The sequence below is a fragment of the Ostrea edulis genome, chromosome 2 (assembly GCF_947568905.1).
Source record: "Ostrea edulis chromosome 2, xbOstEdul1.1, whole genome shotgun sequence".
NCBI lineage: Eukaryota > Metazoa > Mollusca > Bivalvia > Ostreida > Ostreidae > Ostrea > Ostrea edulis.
This window is the reverse complement of record NC_079165.1, coordinates 67,155,522-67,177,412: the sequence shown is the minus strand read 5'-3', so window position 1 is coordinate 67,177,412 and position 21,891 is coordinate 67,155,522. Positions and strand designations below refer to the sequence as shown.

The 21,891-nt window shown below is 35.3% G+C and overlaps 1 protein-coding gene across 1 annotated transcript; it reads left to right on the top strand.

The window, feature by feature from the left end:
• Positions 1 to 7,894: 7,894 nt before the first annotated feature.
• On the top strand, positions 7,895 to 10,829 carry LOC125681692 (proteoglycan 4-like). The gene is made up of 2 exons (XM_048921882.2): positions 7,895 to 7,993; positions 8,499 to 10,829. The coding sequence occupies exon 2, from the start codon at positions 8,521 to 8,523 to the stop codon at positions 10,684 to 10,686; it is 2,166 nt and encodes a 721-aa protein (XP_048777839.2). The 5' UTR covers positions 7,895 to 7,993; positions 8,499 to 8,520; the 3' UTR covers positions 10,687 to 10,829.
• The last annotated feature ends 11,062 nt before the right edge of the window (positions 10,830 to 21,891 follow it).

Below are 21,891 nucleotides of genomic sequence, written 5' to 3'. Positions count from 1 at the left end.
AGAGCTTTTCTATACTAAACCACAGATGCAAATTTGGTAACTTTTAACATGGTTAAGACAGGTTTATTTCACTGTGGATAATATGCAGGGTGTTATGACCAAAAACGTATTTTATATATAAATAACATTGTTTTGGCATGCCTTTAATATACGTGAATTCAGTCAAAGTTGTAGATGTAATTCCGCTGTCTATTTAATACCTTTATTTTAAAAAATACACGAAGAAGTCAAACTGACTGGATTCTACCACACTGATTTCTCAGTATACATAAAGACACTTCCCGTGTGCATCCGGGTTAGAATAGGTCATCAGTACCCCTTGCTTGACATAAGAAGCGACTAAATGGGGCCGTCCTTCGGATGAGATCGCAAAAAAACTGAGGTCCCGTGTCACATCAGGTGTGGAACGATAAAGATCCCTCCCTGCTCAATGGTCATATGCGTCGCGCATAGGCCTAAATTTTGCAGCCCTTCACCGGCAGTGATGACGTCTCCATATGAGTGAAATATTCTCAAGAGGGACGTTAAACAATATTCAATCAATCAAACCATGCAATACAATCATTGACTGTTTCAATCGACCAATTACATATCAACTAATATATATGGGGCGTGTCTTGACGCGGACTTTGTGGAAACCACTAGATATAAAATCAGTGTGTATGCGTTGAATATCTACATCCTTTCTGGCATCAAAAGTAGAATTATTCATCTTAACTCTACGAAATTTTCCAAACAATATCATATCATAATACCATCATATACTTCATACCATCATGAATTTTCAAAAATGAAATTTATTTCTTTTAGGTTTAGTAAAATTGTTTCATGCATCCTTATATATAAGTAATTGGGCTTGGAACTAAAAGTGTAGCAGTATTTACCGTAAACAGAATATCATCATAATGGAAATCTGCGCAACAGTATATAATTAGAACCTTTTGAGGAAGTCATCACGTGTAGCAAGTAGGAATACAGCAATATGTAGTCCTATGTATTGACTTAAAATGCTACAATATTTTTTTCCATAACTATTCTTCTTTCAAATCGTTTCTATTTCAGAATTTACGATTTTCACACACAATCATCGTCAATTTTCCTCGGTTAACCATTGCCATCTCTCATTCCCACTTCGTCAGAAAAACACGTAATAGACGTCATTTGTGCAAATCGTCCTCAAATTATCACGGATGATAGAGACATTACTGTACAGTCACCGAAGGATATATGGACTATAGACGGAGAATACCACTCTCAAAATGTTGAAAGAATTTTTCGAGAAACCTACAGACTTGACTATTTTTGCCTCTGGGGCAATACTGGCATGTTTCTGTCAAAATGTCCTGAAAGAACACCGAACACTGTGTTGTCCGGGTATGTTCTTAGTTGTCCGAATCTGGATCGGTTACAGTTTTGACTCACTGGAGTTGGCATTGATATGGAAAACGGGAATTATCCAGTTCTCCTCTGATGCACGCACGTTGCTTTTCTTTGTATGGATAGCGATTTGTGTTTCATTTATCATCTCTTTAACTTTCGTTAACATGTTTTGTTGTAGAAATGAATTGAAGACTGTGTACCGTGTATGGATTCTCGCTATCTTTAAGGTTACTTCCTGTTGTAATGCTCTATTTATTTTCACGGAGACGTATACTCGACGAGAGTCCGGGGAAATAGCCATGTCCCTTCAGATTATCATACTGGTGATTTCTGTTTGTGATGTTGTGCTAGATTTTGCTGGCTTTCTTCAAACTGCCAGACTCTGCCGAAAGCGGAATCACCATGTCAAACCACAACAGTCGCTCCCTTAGTCGACATTGGATCCGCTCCCTTAGTCGACATTGGATCCCCAGTGGACACACTACTTAAAGGAACTCAATATTATCGAACGGGATTTTTCATCATAAACTCTGAGAAGATTCATATATCTATCAATGAACAATCTTTCGTATACATTGTATTTTGAAGTGATTACAAGGCACCAAAATGATTCATTGAAATTCATATATGTATATGGTTACACACTGTTAATAGGTTTGGTTCCGCAGGTCGTGAGTTCAAATCCTGGACTAGGGTGGATCTCTGTGCCTTATAGTCAGCATTTCTTCACGTAGGCTTCACGTGGGCGGTCTAGCACTCGTAGGAGATTTGGTTCCGCAAGTTCAACCTCGGGCTGGGGCGGAAGTGGGTATCCATATACAGTGTATAATGAATTTCAATTTCTCTCTGTATATATATGTATATATATATATATATATATATATATATATATATATATATATAGTAAAACTCGAATATAGCGAACACGGATATAGCGAAATTAAGGCTATAGCGAAGTGAAAACGATTTCCCCGACAAATTCTTTATATATTCTATATAAAAATATGCGTCTATAACGAACACGGATATAGCGAATTTACGGATATAACGAAATAAATTCATATTCCCCTTGAATTAGAAATGAACGTAAAAATCACCTTTTATAACGAATTTATTTTTTTTTCATTCTAAACTCTTTGTGATTTTTAACAATCGTCTTCCATTGATATAAAGGATGCACACTTATTGCGAAATTTTGGTTTGTATTTTTTCATAAAAAGTTGTTAACGCAAAACAATACTTACACATACGTTTAGCAAATATATTGTCGGTATTGTTTACTATTCTCGTTAATCAAATTTGAAGTTTGATTGCATTTATTTTATCGTACACTCCTTTATTTGTGTAAAGCAACACGTAAATGACAATTGAAATAGACTGTACATGTATGTATTGCGCAAACTTTTGTTGACATTTCTCTCTCGACATGTTCTTGCATGACTTAATAATCCATCAAGATAAATTATCATATATAAATCAATTTGTATATTTCTTGTATAAAAATATTTCTTCTCGAAAATATCTATGCTTCATTTCTCTTAAAGACAATACAAACGCAAGTATATCGATTGCTGCTTTCTTATATAACTAGTATACATGTAGAACAAATCAGTTTTATAACGAATTCGTTATATATGAATTATGAATTCGCTATAAACGTATAGCGAATTACGCTTATAGCGAATTTTTATGGAGGGTCCCCAGAAATTCGCTATATCAGAGTTTTACTGTATTGTGAGTGTGTGCGTGAATGTTACATTGTACTTATAAGTGTTTAGATTATACATCAGAAATGTGAAATATGTCAAGGGTTGTCAATATTCTGCAGTTGCTTGAAAACTTCCACATTTGAGCAACAGTGTTTGTAGTGAAGGAAATCTTAAACAATATACTTTTTTAAAAAGTAAAACTGTTCTAACTTATACCTCATTTCATTTCGCAAACACCATCTTTTACATTTTTGCAATATAACTAACTAATCATTCAAAAATTACTTGTGTACATTGCATAGATAAAACACCAAGTGGTTAGAGCGATCGTTTCAAAACAGTGAGGTCCTGGTTTCGATTCTCGATTCCAGTACCGCGTCAAATCTAAAATAACATGGTGATTGCTCCTTTGCCAAATGCCTGGCATTAGAAATAAAAGTCATTGGTCTTCCGGACATGACCTCGAAATCGGAGGTCCCAGGTCACGGTAGGCGCTGGCACGATAAAGAATCCTCACTGTTTTGGTCGAAGTTTTTGGCACTTCATGTAAAAGCTGTTGACGTCTCTCCGAGTGATAGAATCTTGAATGGGAGGTACGTAAAACAACACACAAGCAAAACAAATTTCTAAACTTTGTAAAATATTGTGTAACCTTGGCCATCACTTTCCAGGCCGTTGACATAATTACAGATATTGAAAATGAGGTGAGAGTGTGTTGTAAATTTGAAATGTTTTGATTGGGTAAAATAATAGTACGAAAACTGATTAGTATGAAAGGAATGATTTTAGGAAAGATCTCGTAACTACGAGAAAGACCTTGTAATTACAGGGCAATGTTCTCGTAATTACGAGATAATATCAGATAGACTTATCCAATTATTACATCAATAAATAGACGATGGTTACCATGCACTGTATTTATTTTATTTCATCATGTATCAGCGAAAAATTACCTGGAGCAAACAATGGAACTTAACCTCGTTCATAGCTAACATTCTATGGCATAAAACAAGGCATATCGTATAGATGAGTTGAGGAAATGCATGTTAATAAATCTTGAAACTTCTAGTGTGCCTTATACCACCAGAATCTGTTTCATAAATGTATTCCTGTTTTCTGCACATTAAATATGCATTTTGTATATAAACACACATACGAAAAACTCTACTATATAAAAATATGTAAGTTGGAAAATCCATATACAATTGATTTATCAAAATATATTCGTGAATTCAATTCAGATATTCTTTTCATATCGATATGATCTCGTACTTCAGAAATCTCTTTCTTGTGATGACATGATACATGTTATACAAGCTATCACCAGGTCGAATGCTCTCTGACGTGTTTCATACCAATTGTTAGGCCGTTTTTATATAACGATTTTGACTACGGATTGCTCCGTTTACCTGGTCAAAACATAGGGCTTACGGCGGGTGTGACCGATCAACAAGGGATGCTTACTCCTCCTAGACACCTAATCCCACCTCTGGTAGTCCAGGGGTCCGTGTTTGCCATTCTCTTAATTTTGTATTCTTTATGAGACTTATCATTTGATCACTGTTCGTTATCCTCACTTGTTCATGTTTATGTATCTTGTAGTTTCACGAGATCACAAAAAAGTGTAATAAGAATTCCCTCCCTTTGTTGAATCAGATGACACCTTGCCCAATCGCATCCTTATGTATTCGCCAGCAAATGTAAAATTACTATAGAATATGAAAAGAGTGAAAATGAGAGAAAAGCATGTAATTTAAATCACTAACATTAGTATGCAAAAGGATAGTACATGAGAATACGTGGTTCACTGGTTTGCATTTGAAAACTGTATTTGTCATGAAAGAAGGATGCCATATTCAAGAAACTTATAAAACATACCTGACATTATAGCTTTCGGTAAAAAAAAAATTGAAGGAACTTTTCAAGATAGACTCAGTTTAAGAGAATCACGATCACAAGCCCAGCAGCAATGTAATTAAATATCATGTAAATGAAGAAAGGAAATTATACATTTAACAATCAACTTTTGGTCGTAATTTAACCACAAAAAACGTCGCTCACGCACCAACATGACAATGGTTGAATTGAATACATGTTGGTTATCCAAGTTTACCAACATTTGAAGTCGTGTAGTCTTGTTTTTATCAAAGTTACTCGTTATAAAGAAATTAATTTCTCACTCTTTGCCAATCCCCAGTTTAAATTTTCTGCAAACGTCGACAAATATTCACAACTAAATCCTATGGCAACCTTCGAAGAATGAATGAACTTAAGCAACTTATAATTGAATACAACTCATCGATAAGCAATTATGATATCATTTATGATGTCACCATGAACCAAAAGACAATAATTCATAAATAATGTGACGTGGCGTGCGATTCATGATTTGTGTTCGAATAATAAATTAACTTAGATTTTGAAAGAAGCGTCATTAATTTCATTTTAACACTCGTTGTGGATACCGTTTTTAAGATGTCACCTCATCGACTGTGTTCTGCCTCTGGGCCACGACAGCTGGGAGCATACCCTGTTTAATAGCCTACCTTGTCTACTTAACAAACCTCGTCTCCTGGGATTATGCGCGTTTCAACAACTCCTAAAATTAGGTATTCACGTGTAATTTGTCACCTGTCTAAATACATGCTATATGCCATTAGCAGAGCGAAAGTGGTAACTTGTTAATGTGAAAATAAAAACAACCAATTAGGCCTCTTTGGAATTTATTCCGGCTGCATAGATATACTCTCTGTATACTGGTCTGTGGTTTTGGAATTTTCAACTTAATGAGCCCCGATGATCGGTTATGTCTCGAACTAATATATCTACAAATTCTTAATTACTGTATTATTTAATGATTCATCACGTGCACAATAATCTAAGCCTAATTTACAATCTGTCCTCATGACAGATTGATGGAGGTACTTTACATGTATAAAATGATTTTAAAAAATTAAAGTTTTCCTGTGGCCGGCAATAGTAAAAACAAAAGAGCCAGATCAGTTTCTCGTTTTTAATATTATATGCTTGATTATTTTCGTCCTGTGTTAATTTCGCCGTGATGTATTGTAAAACGATTTTGCTCCGGTTTAATTCCGTCATATGATGTGCATGCTTAGAGCTATAGTAGACCATTCAATATACAGTCCCGTCTTAAAATCTTCCGAAGATGAGAATGGCATATAAAGCGCAAATGAAACGGCACGAAAAATATGAAAATTCAGGCTTTGAAATGACTGATGGCAAAGAATCGTCAAGCGTCACTGTATTTTTGTAATTTTATCGTATAGTAATTTAATATGAATAATATAAAGCGAAATGTATACCAAGTTTTTCCATTAAAACATGCTGCGCTGAGAAAATTGCTAATATTCATACACAATTCATTTTTGCCCTTTGTGGTTATTCCTTTGCGAACTCAGTTGAAGTTTTCCAAATTATTATACAAACTTTTGCACTTTTGGATGAAATAAATACTATATAGAATTAATGTTCGTGCAATTTTTTAACGATATCCTGTTGTATTAATTTCTATCGAGTAATTTTCAGAAAAGGTCAGCATTTGATGTTAATACAAAATTTTCATATTTAGATTCATTTCATGTCATGGATGGAATTGGAAATTCACTCAAAAATGTTAGTATATTCGAACCTCTATTGTAATTTATATGATAATAACGCAGTATACACACTAAATAAAAATAACACAATTCCTATAGCATGTTATTTGAATAAATTTGTGTCTTACTTTTGTTACCGGAATTACAGGGGGCTCTCCAAAAACCCAACTACTGGAAGCATATCAATCAATTTTATTGTTATTATTGAGATAAAAAAAATATGCTGAAATTAAAGACGGGGACAGAATAAACTGGAAACCCCATGACATCGCCCTTTCCTGCTATCCTGATGTCTCCATTATAACCTTTTTGCAGTATTTTTTAAAGGATATAACACGTTTGTGTGATTATGTGTATATTAGGATTTCTGTAAATGCTATATTTTAGTTGAAAGAAATTAATTGAAGAGGTTAGAGAGTTAATCGAATTGTAAGTGTAAAATAATGCATACTGTACTGAAATTTAATGTCATATAATGATTTACCAAAGAATGCAAAGAATTGATAATTACGGAGATTTTCACAAGTCAATGCAATTCTTTAGTTCGTTACGTGTTTGTCATCAATTTGATTTGAAAGAAAATGAACAAATGCATGATTAATTCAAATATATGCAAGTACTGATAATGTTTGAAATTCTGACATTTGATCGTCTGCGCATTACCATTGCTTTTGATCAAACTACTTTCGTTGGTAGTCAACAAAGTTATAATTTGATTTACTACTAATTATGTGCCTTATAAAACAATGAATAAATAAATCCAAAAGGTTTGAAATAAAAAAGATAGAGTTTATTGGACGTGATGAATATATATCTTGCAATCTGATTCAATAGGTGCTTTGTGGTTTTCTCTGACGAAACTTTCTTCCAAAAAGAAAAAAAAACTGGTTTCATTTGCATCACCCATGGATTTTTCTGAAAGCTAATCAAAACCTCCCAACAGTTTGTTCTTAATTAATATTAAATCTTGTTAATCAACACTGACTTAAGACATTTTTATGTATCTTGAAAACAATTAGGGGATACCAATGGGGACATCCTGAATTTCCACCATTTTATAAAATACTTGACCAGATCACTTGTCAAACATTACATATTCACTACATATCAATTTTAATTTTCTTGATGACAAGCTTCTTGTTGATAGTCGTATATTGGTTTGACACAACGATGAGTTTTTGTACCCCCCTTTGGCCTCGCTATGAATTTCAGATTGTACAAATGAGTTCCCAGTGTCTTTTACAGTTACGATCGGCAGGGAGCAGACGGAATCTAACGAGACAGGTAAGGATTTTTTTTTCTGATCACCATAAAACAGACCAATAATTAGCGCTCGTATTTTCTTATTCTATGTTGTAATGTTTAAAATAAACTTAAATAACAGAAGCAATATACGTAAACCATATTCTTAACTGATCTTTGTTTTCTTAGTCTCTTTGACATTACATGCATATCAATTTCGGATAAATGACGGTACAATTTGATATTTAAAACTTTGACAAGATAAATGTCTAAAATATTTCTTATGAAACTTTATTTATTCATTCTAAATTATTCACAGTATTTTAGCTAACATTATGAATGGCAAAAGCGAAAAATCGCAAATTGTTTTGTTCCCCCATTATCTAACGTGAAGTGCCGATTTCATTAAGATATAATTTCTCCCTGATTACATACAAAGTTGACCTGTTCTGTCATCCTAATGACTCATTTGTTTTTATGTCATAGCGTGGAATATAACTTTTTTTTATACAAGTAGTGTAATTTGTATAAATTTTGTCTCTTCAAGGCACCGCTCATTTAGAGACAGAATGGTACGCCTGTCACCTACCTTAGTTCTGCTGGCAATAACTATTTCGTGTGGTTTGGCATTCGTTCCTAACTCTAATATGAAGTGTGAATGTACTTGTTCGCCTATCAACAGTCCTGAAAAAAAATACCTCGCTGTTGGAAATTTCGAAGCTTCCATAAAACCAAAAAGTGAATCTGTAGCAGACACAGAAAAAGTTCCAAGTGTTCCCATTGTGTTACAGGACTCACCCTTCAAGGTCACTGACTCTTCTAAACGTCTAGTTAAGAGTCATGTAAATAAAACTTCCAAAGGTAAAGAATCGAACACAAATTCAAAGAACGCAACCAAACCCCGTGTACAATCTTATTCATCAAAACCGAAAAAAGTTAGCACAATATCCTCAACATCTGCAACTGTCCAACCCAACTCTTCCATTGAACTAAAAGTAGCTTCGTCAGCCTTTCGAAAAGCAAAGAGGACAGCAGTAAAGGATTCAAAAGAACCTGTAGAAAACAAATTAACAAAAGAACAAGCCGAACGCAAGGGAATCAATGAAAGAACTAAATCGCAAGTCATTACACTTGATGATATTATCTTTGGTAGAGTACCCTATAATTTTGGCTCTAATGGAATTCAAAGAAATTTCCTGGCAGATATTGAAATGAAAGAAACAACTGCTCCCAAAACAAGTGCAGTGAATACTTCTAAAACGACTATGCAATCAACAACTGTCGTGGAAACTCCATCAGACACAACTGCATCTGCAACAACCGGCTTAGAAACGACAATTTCAAAAACAACGCCACAGAAAACCACCACTGTCAAAAAGGCTCCACCAAAAACAAGTATTTCATCAAGAACAACAACTCAAGCTACCACAACAGCGACTGAGGCACCTACGACTACACCAACCACCCACAGAGCGTTTAATCCGATTTCTAAGCGGGGACTGTTGCCTCTTTTCAGAACGGCTTACTCGCCACATTCATTAACCGTAAAGAAAACAAAACCATTGACTGATACTACAGTACCTCCTTTCAAATCAACAACACAATCTACGACCATTAATCCAACAACAGTAACAAAGAGAACAACAACAACGCCTGTTCCAACCACAACGACTACAAAACCGACAACTCCAAAACCAACCACTCCAAAACCAACCACTCCAAAACCAACTACTCCAAAACCAACAACTCCAAAACCAACTACTCCAAAACCAACTACTCCAAAACCAACAACTCCAAAACTAACAACTCCAAAACCAACAACACGAGCCCCTACAACTACAACTACTACAACAACAACACCAAAACCGACTACCACTACGACAAAAAGACCAACAACAAAACGACAATTCACTCCGAGAAAACATTTCTATAACGTTAAAGCTAGCAGCCCAACAATGGAGAGTTCTGTTCAACGAAGGGGAATGTCACTAATTTCCCCAAATCGAGCAAATCCGACCTACTCATTCAGCGAATCATTCAGGAGAAACACAATAAAGAACCTTCTAGACGCATTCAAACCAGAATACATGAAAAAAAATTCAGTAAAGCGTACAACAGTGACACCTAATCCACAGCCTAGGCATGTTGAAATACAGACATATCGACCTCCTACCAAGTCTTCTTATCGACCTCCTACTAAGTCTTCAAGTGTTTCGAAGATGCAGCTTCCTGACCAAAGTCGATTTGGGCAAATGGAACAGCCTCCTGCCCAGAATATGCCGAGCTATCATTTAGCTCGTTCCATGGGATCACTATCCAGTATGAACAGACAACATACAATGAACTCTCCTCATCAAAGGTTTGCTGTTGTTGACTCGTCAAGCCGTATACAGCAAGCCCCTTATCAGGCCCAATTTCAAAATCAGCAACAACATACAAGTTGGAACCCTGTACAAGAAGCAAAGAAATGGGGAGAACCAAAAACTTGGTCTCAAAACCAACATCGTACAGCGAATTCAAAGAATCAGTTGTCGTGGAACTCGCAACAACAGCAACAACAGCAACAGAACGCGGTACAGAAGAGTAATCCGGCCTTCATTCCGCCTGGCTTTGCAATCGCAGGAGAGACTCCGCATAATCCACATAATCCACAACACACACAGCAGCTGAGTCCTTTCCCAGGATTAAATCTGCCTCCCAGGCATAAAAGTCCTATCGATTTCAGAGTGCATTAATTTACCTAATATGCATATTCCAGGGAATCTGTTGCTTTATGCTATATACGGTCTGGTGACTTATGACTTATACTAGTGAAATCAGTCATTTTGTTATATTTATTTATTATTTTTATCTTCTTTCAATAAAACATGCGTCTTTTTATATTTTACGATAACAACGAATTCCTAGTGATATATAACCAGCATCAATTAGCTGTATGCATCAATGATGTGTAAATCCAGTAAGCTTACTCTATAGTTTTGTGGGAGGGAACAATTGAATTCAACAAACTACAGGACAGGAGTAGTTTGCCCCTTTTCATTCACTTTGCATTTATCCTGAAAAACGTTTGTTTGTTATTTTACATCTCATTGGAGAATTTACACACAATCAGCTGTAGGTGAAGTGCCACAAACTTTGACCTATGCACGACGCTCAGGGTCGTAGCTGTGACGGTTCTTTATCGTGCCAACGCCTACCACAACTCGACACGGGACCTTTGTTTTCAAGATAATATATAAAAGGCGCTCGTCAAAGGAACAGTGCCTATGTTAAACATCGATCTTAACGTCTTTCCAAAGCTTGACGCAGCAGTGATATCGAGAATCGAACCCGGAGCCTCCCGGTAGGGAATAGAGCGCAATATCAATTACACTACTGCATTGAGCAACTTTAGATGAAAGGCGAAGATAACGAACAGTGATCAATCTCATAACTCCTATAAGCAATATAAAATAGAGAGTTGGGCAAACAAGATTTATTCATTAACGTTAAGTAGTATTTCAATTAATATTGTTTGGGTGAATTCAAAGCGAGATAAAATCATTTTAGATGCGACAAGTGGCGAAAATAACACAAAGCGAAAATACAGTATATGTATATATATCCATTTCTGCTTCATATTTGGATATTTGATGAAAGTAGATATTAACGGCAAACTAACAACTCAACTTTATGACAAACGGGATGATTTAATCTTCACCATCGTCAACTTCCTATATATTTATGTAGCAATATTTCATTATCACATGCATATGGCGTTTATAGCTCTCAACTGAATCGATACGCAAGATCTTGTTCAGCTTATGGTCAGTTTTTAAATCGAAGTAGGCTACTGACAAACACGTTGATGGTGCAGGAGTTCAAACAGTCTCGTTTAAAGTCAGCATTTCGGAAATTCTATGGTCGTTATAACGATCTAGTTTGCCAATACAACCTATCATTGGGTCATATGCTGTCTGACGTGTTTCATACCGATTGTTAGGCCGTTCTTGGCACACTGATTTTGACTACGAATAACCCCGTTTACCTGATAAAGGTATAGGGCTCACAGCGGGTGTGACCGGTCGACAGGGGATGCTTATTCCTCCTAGGCACCTGATTCCACCTCTGGTATATCCAGGGGTCCGTGTTTGCCCAACTCTCTAATTTGTATTGCTTATGGGAGTTATGACATCGATCACTGTTCGTTATCTTCACCTTTCATATGGTTCAGTGAGTGATCATTTAATAGTAATTTTTATTTCTAAAAATGATCCCGCTATTGATATAATAATAAAACAAGTAAAAGGATTGGGTTTAATAAATTCCAGTTCGCATATGACAATATCATTATGACGTTAAGTTCCGTAGAGTTGCATTGATTACCAAGAGTAGGACTTTGGCTTAATTTTTGTGTACGCATCCTTTGAAACCAATCGTCGTGGATCTTTGAACACTGTAATGGACAAATCGCCTGGTAGGATATCTTCTGACATATACAGGAACAAAACTGTGAAGTGCAAATGGCAGTTCGCAGTCTGCAGTGGTCGTTACTGAAGTGTTGTCCAATTCTGTCCCCAGCAAATAGCCCGACACCATCACATATCGAGGTACATTGTATATTCAATTGGACAGTTCATCAACGCAACTCCGGCAGATGCTGTTAAGTGTGATGGCAGAGTAGTTGTTGGTGCTTTAATTGGTGCTTGGGTAGTCAGAAATTGTGTTGTAGGAGTTAGGGTAAGTGTTTGTGTGGTTGGAGAATATGTTGTACGGGATATTGTGTTGTTGGATATTGCGTTTGTAGGGGTTTGGGTTGTATTTGGAGATTTTGCTGTTTGGGTTTGGGTTGTTGGAGATTGTGTTGAAGGGGTTGGTGTTGACGGAGATTGTGTTGAAGAGGTTTGGGTTGATGGAGATTGCGATGAAGGAGTTTGGGTTGTTAGAGATTGTGTTGTTGGGGTTGGTGTTGACGGAGATTGCATTGAAGGGGTTTGGGTTGATGGAGATTGCGTTGTAGGGTTTGGGTTGTTGGAGATTGTGTTGTAGGGGTTTGGGTTGTATTTGGAGATTTGGTTGTTGGGGTTTGGGTTGTTGGAGATTGTGTTGTAGGGGGTTAGGTTGTTGGAAATTGTGTTGTAGGGGTTTGGGTTGTTGCAGGTTGAGTTGTAGGGGTTTGGGTTGTATTTGGAGATTTGGTTGTTGGGGTTTAGGTTGTTGGAGATTGTGTTGTAGGGGGTTAGGTTGATGGAGATTGTGTTGTATGGGTTTGGGTTGTTGCAGATTGTGTTGTAGGGGTTTGGGTTGTTGGAGATTGTGTTAAAGGGCTTGAGTTGATGGAGATTGTGTTGAAGGGGTTTGGGTTGACGGATATTATGTTGTAGGGGCTTGGGTTGATGGAGTGGTTAGTTCTGCAGTTGAAGACATTGATGTTGACGGGGCCCGTCAATGCCGAATATTGCAACAACGGCACAGTTGATAAACGTTTTTTGTTTAAAGGCTAATTCGAGACAACAGTCCCCATCTGATGAACAGCCCCTTGTGTTTCTTAATAGTAAACAATGTGTTACATAAAGGTTCTTATTGTAACTGTTGAAGAAATTATCATTAGTTGTATCTTATGTAGATTTCAGTAACCCACTTCTTTAAAACCTTTTCTAAAAACATCTTGCAGCTAAATGATGTACTTTAGGGCAAAAGTTGACAATCTTCTAATTTAAACTTTCATGAATAATTTTAACATAGCTACACTATTTTATCTCCATCTATCCACAAGACCAGTATTTATTTAAATTTTCATGTTAACACCCTACTCGTATTTTCTTCCCTCCTTTTTTCAACAAATTATATTGAAATGAATTTTTCTTTTGATGTCAAAGGACTGTCCGTAGATAGGAAACGGGCTCCTAGGTCCCAATTTTGTTTAAATTTCATTTCATTTCATGAATGTAAGTGTGTAAAGCCACAAATTGTCACAGATTTAAGCAAATTAAAGGTTCCAGAAAAAAAAGCGCATATTCGTTTTGGAAAATTTGCATACATTTTGCCTTGGAAAACATGAAGCACGCGTCTGTCGATGTACCATTTTATATCAAATCAAAGTTACAGTTGATACAAAAACACAGAATGTACACACACAGAGTACAACTTATTTAATTAATCATTAAGACATAAAAACGTGGTTGATGAGGGAAGATAAACAAACTTTTATAGTGTAAGTTAAAAAAAAACCCGCAACCTTTTCTATTAATTAATTTTTTTTAAAATTTTCTCCCATGCAAATTCGTATTCGTAAACCAAAAGATATAAATGATTAGGAAAAGAATTGGTGGCTTTAATAGCAATCGTTAACTGCAGAATTAAGCGGTTTTTGACATGCTGGCCTAAAACAAATTTGAAAGATCACGTCCCCATCAAAATGTCGGCATACGCAGGCACTCAAATATCAGAGATGATATGGCCCATCAGATGATGTCAAGCAATTCTAATTAAATCAGATTCACACTGATTGTGAGTTGATTAATTGCAATGGCTGCATTTGATTACCTGCGGTGTAGTGCCACTAAAGAATACACTTTGTGCATGTCATGCCTGGTGGAACTCGTTCTATCTCGTAATATCCGGGGGTTTCCGGAATAAAGGTGATATTCGTATTCAGTCTGTGCTGATCTAGACATTTCTGAGACAAGGGTACGGTGGGGTTGTTGTGGGGACAAATTTTGAATTGAAAATTGCCCTTCGTGAGCTGCTGAAAATTGCCCTTGTGAGCGGCTGTTAATTCAATCATAGATTCACGTGAAAATGTAGTCTTGAACTATATCCGGACATGATTTGATACACTCAAATTAGTGGTATGAATTTTAATGTACAAATTACATGCATTGATTATTTGTCCAAGTGTGTAATTTTGACTAATTACTAATTATTTTGACTAATTCAACCCACCTCGTTTTCGCGAACTTCTGCATCCATCGTAGGCATCGCCACATGTTTCACTTCCATCTAATATGTGGCTTGGGGGTAAAACGCTGAGTGGAGTGGAGTGGAGTGAAGTGGAGTGGAGCGGAGTGGAGTTGAGTGACATGAATCTGGAATAAGCTATACAGTCAAAAGCTAGATGTACATGTATGAACTAAACACTCATACGTAATGAAGATTCAAAATGATGACTAATGTATCATCTACATATTTGTGACTCAGTATTCTCAACAGGTTAAAACTGTGTACTGGGCTGGTGGCAATGGATATATTTTAAGAACAAATCATTTACTGTCATCCAATGCTCTGTCAATTTTAAATGTTCATCATTTGGTACAGCATGCACCAGTTAGATTGGTAAAAGAAACACCCTGTCAGAAGCATGCAGCGTAGACTGGTCTGAAGCTAAATTGTATGAATTTGTAGTGAACTATCAAATTAGGGTATACCTTGGAAAGAATGTTACTCTCAATCCAAGATGATGAAATATCAATTGACAACTCATCATTCTCATTGTCTTAGAAGGCTCTTCCAGCAGGATACAGCTGTCAACCTGATATCAAATTTGCTGCTTGCTGCAGTGACAAATCTTTTAACGTTCTTTTTGGGGTTTTTTTTACATTAAAATGTGAATGTCAGTAAATGCCTTTGAAGTTCCCCTTTAATCAATTTAACACGGATAAAGGCCATTTTTTTTCCTGTCGCATATTAGATGTGCAAAAAGACAACACTTGTCTGTGAACAAAGCATTGCACTGAATTAGCTTTGTTTATATATTTGGTTTACATATATCATGATAAATGTCTTTAGTTTTCGGAACAAAAAATTACTCATTTAGAGTCGATACTCATTTAGACATTAAGCGCACGGTATTGGTGTTACTTTAACTTATAACGTCATACATTGTGGCAAAAGAATCACGAAAGCAACGTCACATTTTAATTAAACAAATTCACAATCTCCAAGCTGTAATATCACAATCAAAACATTAAAAATCCTAAAATAAATCTTTGTATGCGTATAGTGTACATTCTTAAAAATTATGAATTCTAAATTCAAATGCTAAACATTTTTGACGAAATACTCTAAAGTACGTACGGTATTTATTTCACCGTTCCTACAACAGCAGGTATGCCCGTCTTTTGACCGGGCCTGTCGTATGGAATAAGGGTACCTGTTTCGGTAGGTTTCGTTTCGTTTTGGTAGATTTCGTTTTGTTTCGTTTCGATTTCGCATTTAACAGGTACCCATCCCATGAGATAAGGCTTGCAGTTCTTAAACAACCTCTGAGAAAATTGATCATATAAAGTCAACAAAAACTTTTTTCTAGGATATGTACTGCGTGGCTAGATGTATGTTTTAATTGATTTCTATATTTTCTTTGTGTTTCGTTCTTTCCCATTTCAGTCCGTTTTGCTCTGTACATACTTTCTCACCATCTCTGGTTTATATTCAGTCCGTTTGATAAGTTTTGTTTTTATTATACGATGCTAGCTTTAGTTCCCGGCAATTTTGGAGGTTCCTAAATCTATAGAATTTTAGCCTTTCCTTTTGTGACATTTTCCTTTTTTCAGCCACTTTCTAAAAACCACAATGAAATAACAAAATAGTCTTTTTGAAAATATTGTAGATTTAGGATTTTAAAGTCGATTTCTTTCTTCTTCTTTTTTGGAGGGGGGGGTCGCTGTGCAAATGTATAATGATTTAATCATAAAATTCAACCTTTTTATATTGGGGGGGGGGGGGGGGATGCTTCAAGATTAATTTCGTACAGTGTACATGTATGACCGGTAATGGCTAACAATGTGATGCAAATGCGAGTTTCTATATCATTGAAGTTACGTCTACATGTATATGTTGATGAGATTCTTATCTCCAAAGACAATGCTCAAAAACGACAAAATGCCTGACTTGATCTTGTTGACACCCCCACCCACCCACCCCCTTGTGGCTTTTCTCAGTTCCCATTGCCCACCCCAACCCTCCTTTCCACCTCTCTTCCTTTTTAGTTACAGATGTATTTTGTACATGATATGCTGTTCTGTATCTCAGTATTGAAGTTTTTATATATACATTGAGATATTTTTATTAATTATTTTACACATTGTAATTTCCTTCTTATATATTATATTCGTTATTTGGGGAGGGGGTAAAATCTCCTATACTTTTCTATCATTGACATCGATTTCGCGATTATTTTGAAAACGAATTTTCAATGTAGAATTTTAATGTGACATTCAAAGGCTACATGAGCACAAAACTGTAGTAAAGGTATATTATGAGTACTATAGATACAATGTAATCAGTTTGGATCCACTTCATCATATTTAGTTTGAAGGAGGTGGGGGGGGGGGGGGGGGGTCAAAGTGAAAACTATGCGAATTTAGTGTTTTGTCAGACACAAACTTTTGATCTTTACGTAACAATTTCCCGTTTATGAATTTATTTCGATGAATTTTTGTACTTTTCCCAGTGTATTTTTAGTTTAGTAAGACTAACAATTTATTTTGTCTTTGTGCATGTTCTTAGTTACAATAGACAATTTATTCCAAACATTTCATGCATATATGTTATTTTTATGCTTTAAATTTAAGATATTTTAAGATTTTATCATTTATTTATAATAGGCTCTTCGAGATAAATTGGTGAAAATTTGTCAACAGCGATAAAATGTCTAAATTTAAGGTACAATGGGGAGAAATTTGACATGTGCTTAATCTAAAAGCAGGAGATGATGCGCCGTAAATATATATACAAAATCACGTATTCTACGGCAATTTTTGAATTAATGACTTTGATACCATCATTATATACAGCAAATTATAATTACAGATACCTGTCTGCCTATTTCACCCACCTGACCCCCTACTAAACTGTTGAGTGTCATTATCTATCATTCACATCTAAGAGGTCCCAAAAATAATTGGTTTTCGTTTTAGTAAATCTTGTGCGAAATATGAATTATATTACGATTTATGGAAGAAAATATCTTGTACTTGTATAAAACACATGCAATCCACTTAACTAACAAACAGGTAAAATTATAAAGATATTCTTTTATCATCGTTTATTCATTTTTTTTAATGTGTTAAATGAATCATGTGCTTTTATTCGCATTAGAAATAAGACTGATATTTTTACATATAAGGGCATTGGGTCTGGTGAATATAATGAAAGTGGGTCTGGTGAATATAATGAAAGTGTATTCAATTTCTATATCGTAAGAAAAACACATTTGGATTTGTTATCGACTATTTAAGGTGTCCGACCCGTATCGGAACTTATATTCCATCGAGGAAACGATATATAATTGAAAAAGTATCATTTTGAAAGGCCTTTTTACCCAAGAAATATTCAAAATGATAATCTTCATATGCAATAAATTGTCCCGTAAAATTCTTGAAGATGGTTACTACATTGTAACAACCTCTACATCTTTATATAAGGAATATTATAGAGTTCCATATGCTCAGTATTTTGGTGAATTTTAGATAGAATAGATATGCATATGAATTCCCACATTTTGCTATGTTCATCGAACTTGAGTCAATAACTCGTAATCAAGAAAATGCTCTCTGTTTGTTTGTCAGCCTGTGAAATCATAACAGTAACAGCCACCTTAAAGGAATAATATATTCAAATACACAATCAAATGAATGACAATACACAAAGATATATACAGTTGGAATAAATAGACTAGATAAGATATTCTTTATTTCCTCCAAATTAATGGAGAGTATATCATAATCAAACTATAAACTTATTTGAACAGAACAGGAAAAAACATATTTATATTATGTACATATTTGAAACTAAAGGTTACAATCTACAGATTACGGCAGTCGATGGCAAAAAACCCTCTATTCTTATACAATGTATTTGCAACAGTTAGCATGATTTGCTTTCATATTGTAAAAGAAATATTTTCAAAGCTTGTACCTTGAACACAACCGATTAAAGATAAAAATTGCCAACATAATACAAACACGTACCAATAAAAGTAAAAAATGTACATGTACTCAAACATCTATAAGTAATATTACATCATGAGAAAACTAACCATAATTTAATAAAACATAAAAAGACAAGATGGGGCTTCATCTGCCAAAGCAGATCATATACAGGTGAAAAGTAGAAAAAGGGAGAGGAAGATATACAACAAATAAAACTTCATTTGAAGAAGTCGTCCCTTTCACAAATTTAGCTCTTTTTTCTTTTCTTTGCTGTCACATATTTCAAATCAGTGGCCCTTTTGAATTTGAATATCATTCCTCTGTTGACGACATTACTACATATCTGTACATACGTTGTAAAATTGATTTCACATTACTTGTTTTAAATATATAATTAATCAACTAACCAACCATGTGAGTAAAGTGATTTTAAACATAGCAATTAATCAAATCTGGAAGAAGATGCGTTGATAACATTTTCACGCTTAGAAATGAAATTGAACAAACTATATAACGACAGAGCAAATTATTCTATACTTTATAGACTTAAAAAAAAAAACCCTTTCGATAGTGACCAAAGAGAATATATGTGAACCGTCTATGGAGCATGTGCACTGCCACAAAGTGCCTAATACATGTATTTTATACCAACTATGAATGCTGTGTTATACACAATGAACAATTAAAAGCGTGACATCTAGAGTACGCCAGGGATATATCATTTCAACCGTCCTGTTTAAACAGACATTGACAGGGGCATGAGAACTAAAAACGGAAACTCAGCGACTGATTACTATAATAACTCGTTTCTAGAAGATCTTAATTTTGATGACATTTGTATGATATCAAGCAACTGCTACACTGTACAACATACAGAGAAAACGGGGGAACTTAATGAAATGGTCAACGATATTGGATTAAAAGCTAGGAAGAATCTACATTGAACTGCATTTCTACAAGGCCAATTACATTGGCAGAAACAGTATTGAAGAGGCAGAATACTTCAACTACATGTATCCTAGCAGTATTATTAGTAACAACAATGAACTTAAGAACAAGAGTAAGCGCAGAAAGATGGGCCTTTTGTCAGTTACGGGCAATTTGTAAATGCGGATCAGTAAGCTTAAACACCAAGTTGATGATATGCAATAGAAATGTAAACTTAAAAGTCCGTACTTTTATATGTGGCCGAGATTTGAAGGTTAATTAAAAAAATTCAGGGAACTGTACGCCTTCCATTATACCTGTCTCCGCAAAAGCTGTAGAATATATCTCTAAGGAGGAGTGTATTCCAAGACCAAACAGCAAATCAATGCGCTAGAAATAAAACAGAGAAGATCGAGATGGACTGTGCACGTGCCGAGGAAGGAAAATGACGTCAGCAAAAGAGACCTAGCAACGGATGACAGAGAGTGAGGTGAAAGAGATGGGTAAGACATGAGGAACTACAGAAGTAAACTACTGATAGACGGAAGTGGCGGGCACTGGTCAAGGTCTTGTGTACTGTGTATAGATTTAAGTAACTGAACAATCTATTATTTGTGTTGCAAATCAAAGGCACGAGACGTGTTTTTTTTTTTATATACTCCATAATACTGTCATTTCAGATATATATCATTTATTAATTTATTTGAATCTCATCACTACTTTACAACGGTACACAGAAACTTGTATGCAAGATTTAAACAGATGATTCATGGTATGTAAAATTGAAAATGAAACATTTCTGATAGAAATTTAGCAAGTTACAATAAATGTAAAATAATGAAAACCTAGGCCGGGGAGCATGTTCTATTTATTTTCTGTATCAACGAACATGATTTCCTCAAAAAGCAATGCTGCTATATGATGGACAAATCAAAAGATACTCAGAAGATTTTCCACACCAAGTGCTGAGTTGCAAATGACGAAACAGGGAAGTTTATACTAAATCAAAAGCCGTACGTGGAGTTGTAACTCGTAAAGTTTCTGTGTGTTACAAGTACCATAATTATTACAATTTCACTGAACATGTACTTGCCGTTATTTCAAATTCCTACAACTGATGCAGAATTGCCATCTCACGGATGCTTGTACTCTCCGGTGTTGAGTAACTCAATTCAACATTTCTCTTAAGATGTTTTACGAAGATGTTCGTTTCACGTGATTGATAATTTAGAGACGTCACCATTACCAGTGAAGGGCTGCAAAATTTAGGCCTATGCTCAGCGCATACGAATATTCTTTATCGGGTCACACCTGCTGTTGCACGGGGTCTCGGTTTTTGCGTTCTCATCAATGACACTATCTTTATTCTCTTAAATTGATTTACAGTGTAGAGAAATCCGAAGGACCGTCTCATCCAGTCGTCTCATACGACGTGCAAGGGATACTGAGGACCTATTTTAACACTGATTCCCGCGGGACTCGTTACATGCGATCTTTAGAGACATTCTGCGATCTATGAATAAACGTGCTGCATCATTATTCGTCTACTAAAATCATGAATATATACAAATGTTATATTCTGTTTTTCCACTTTTGTGTCACGCTGACATACGCCATGTACATGTGATACTGTTTTAGACTACATGTATGTGTGGACCATCGCCTGTTTCATATTACTTTCTAAAAAGAATAATAGAAATATATTTCTTTTAGTTGTTTCTTAAATATGACTTCCCTATTTATTAATTTCAAGATATGAACACATTGGGTTTTTTTTTTTTGTTTTTTTTTTAGGAAATAAGCACGCATTAACCTTTTAGATCCTTTTTATAGTAATTTCAAAATGTCATCTCAGTCCTTTACACGCTTAGAAAAAATAAGTGTACACTTTTTCATCGGCAATCCTTATATCGGAAAGAATCCAAACGTTGGTTGGTTTTATTTCATTAAAATATATTTCCACAATAAATTGACAACTCGTATTTGAAATTCAAATGCAATCAAGACAGCGGTGCCTCGCCAAGTTAACATTTAAGCGCATATCACCATTCCTGATCAGTCCTTAATTAAGCCTAATTACAGGTAGATTTATTACACTGTAGT

Excerpts from the sequence above, each read along its gene's own strand:
- LOC125681692 (XM_048921882.2), top strand. The coding sequence starts at position 8,521 with ATGGTACGCCTGTCACCTACCTTAGTTCTGCTGGCAATAACTATTTCG.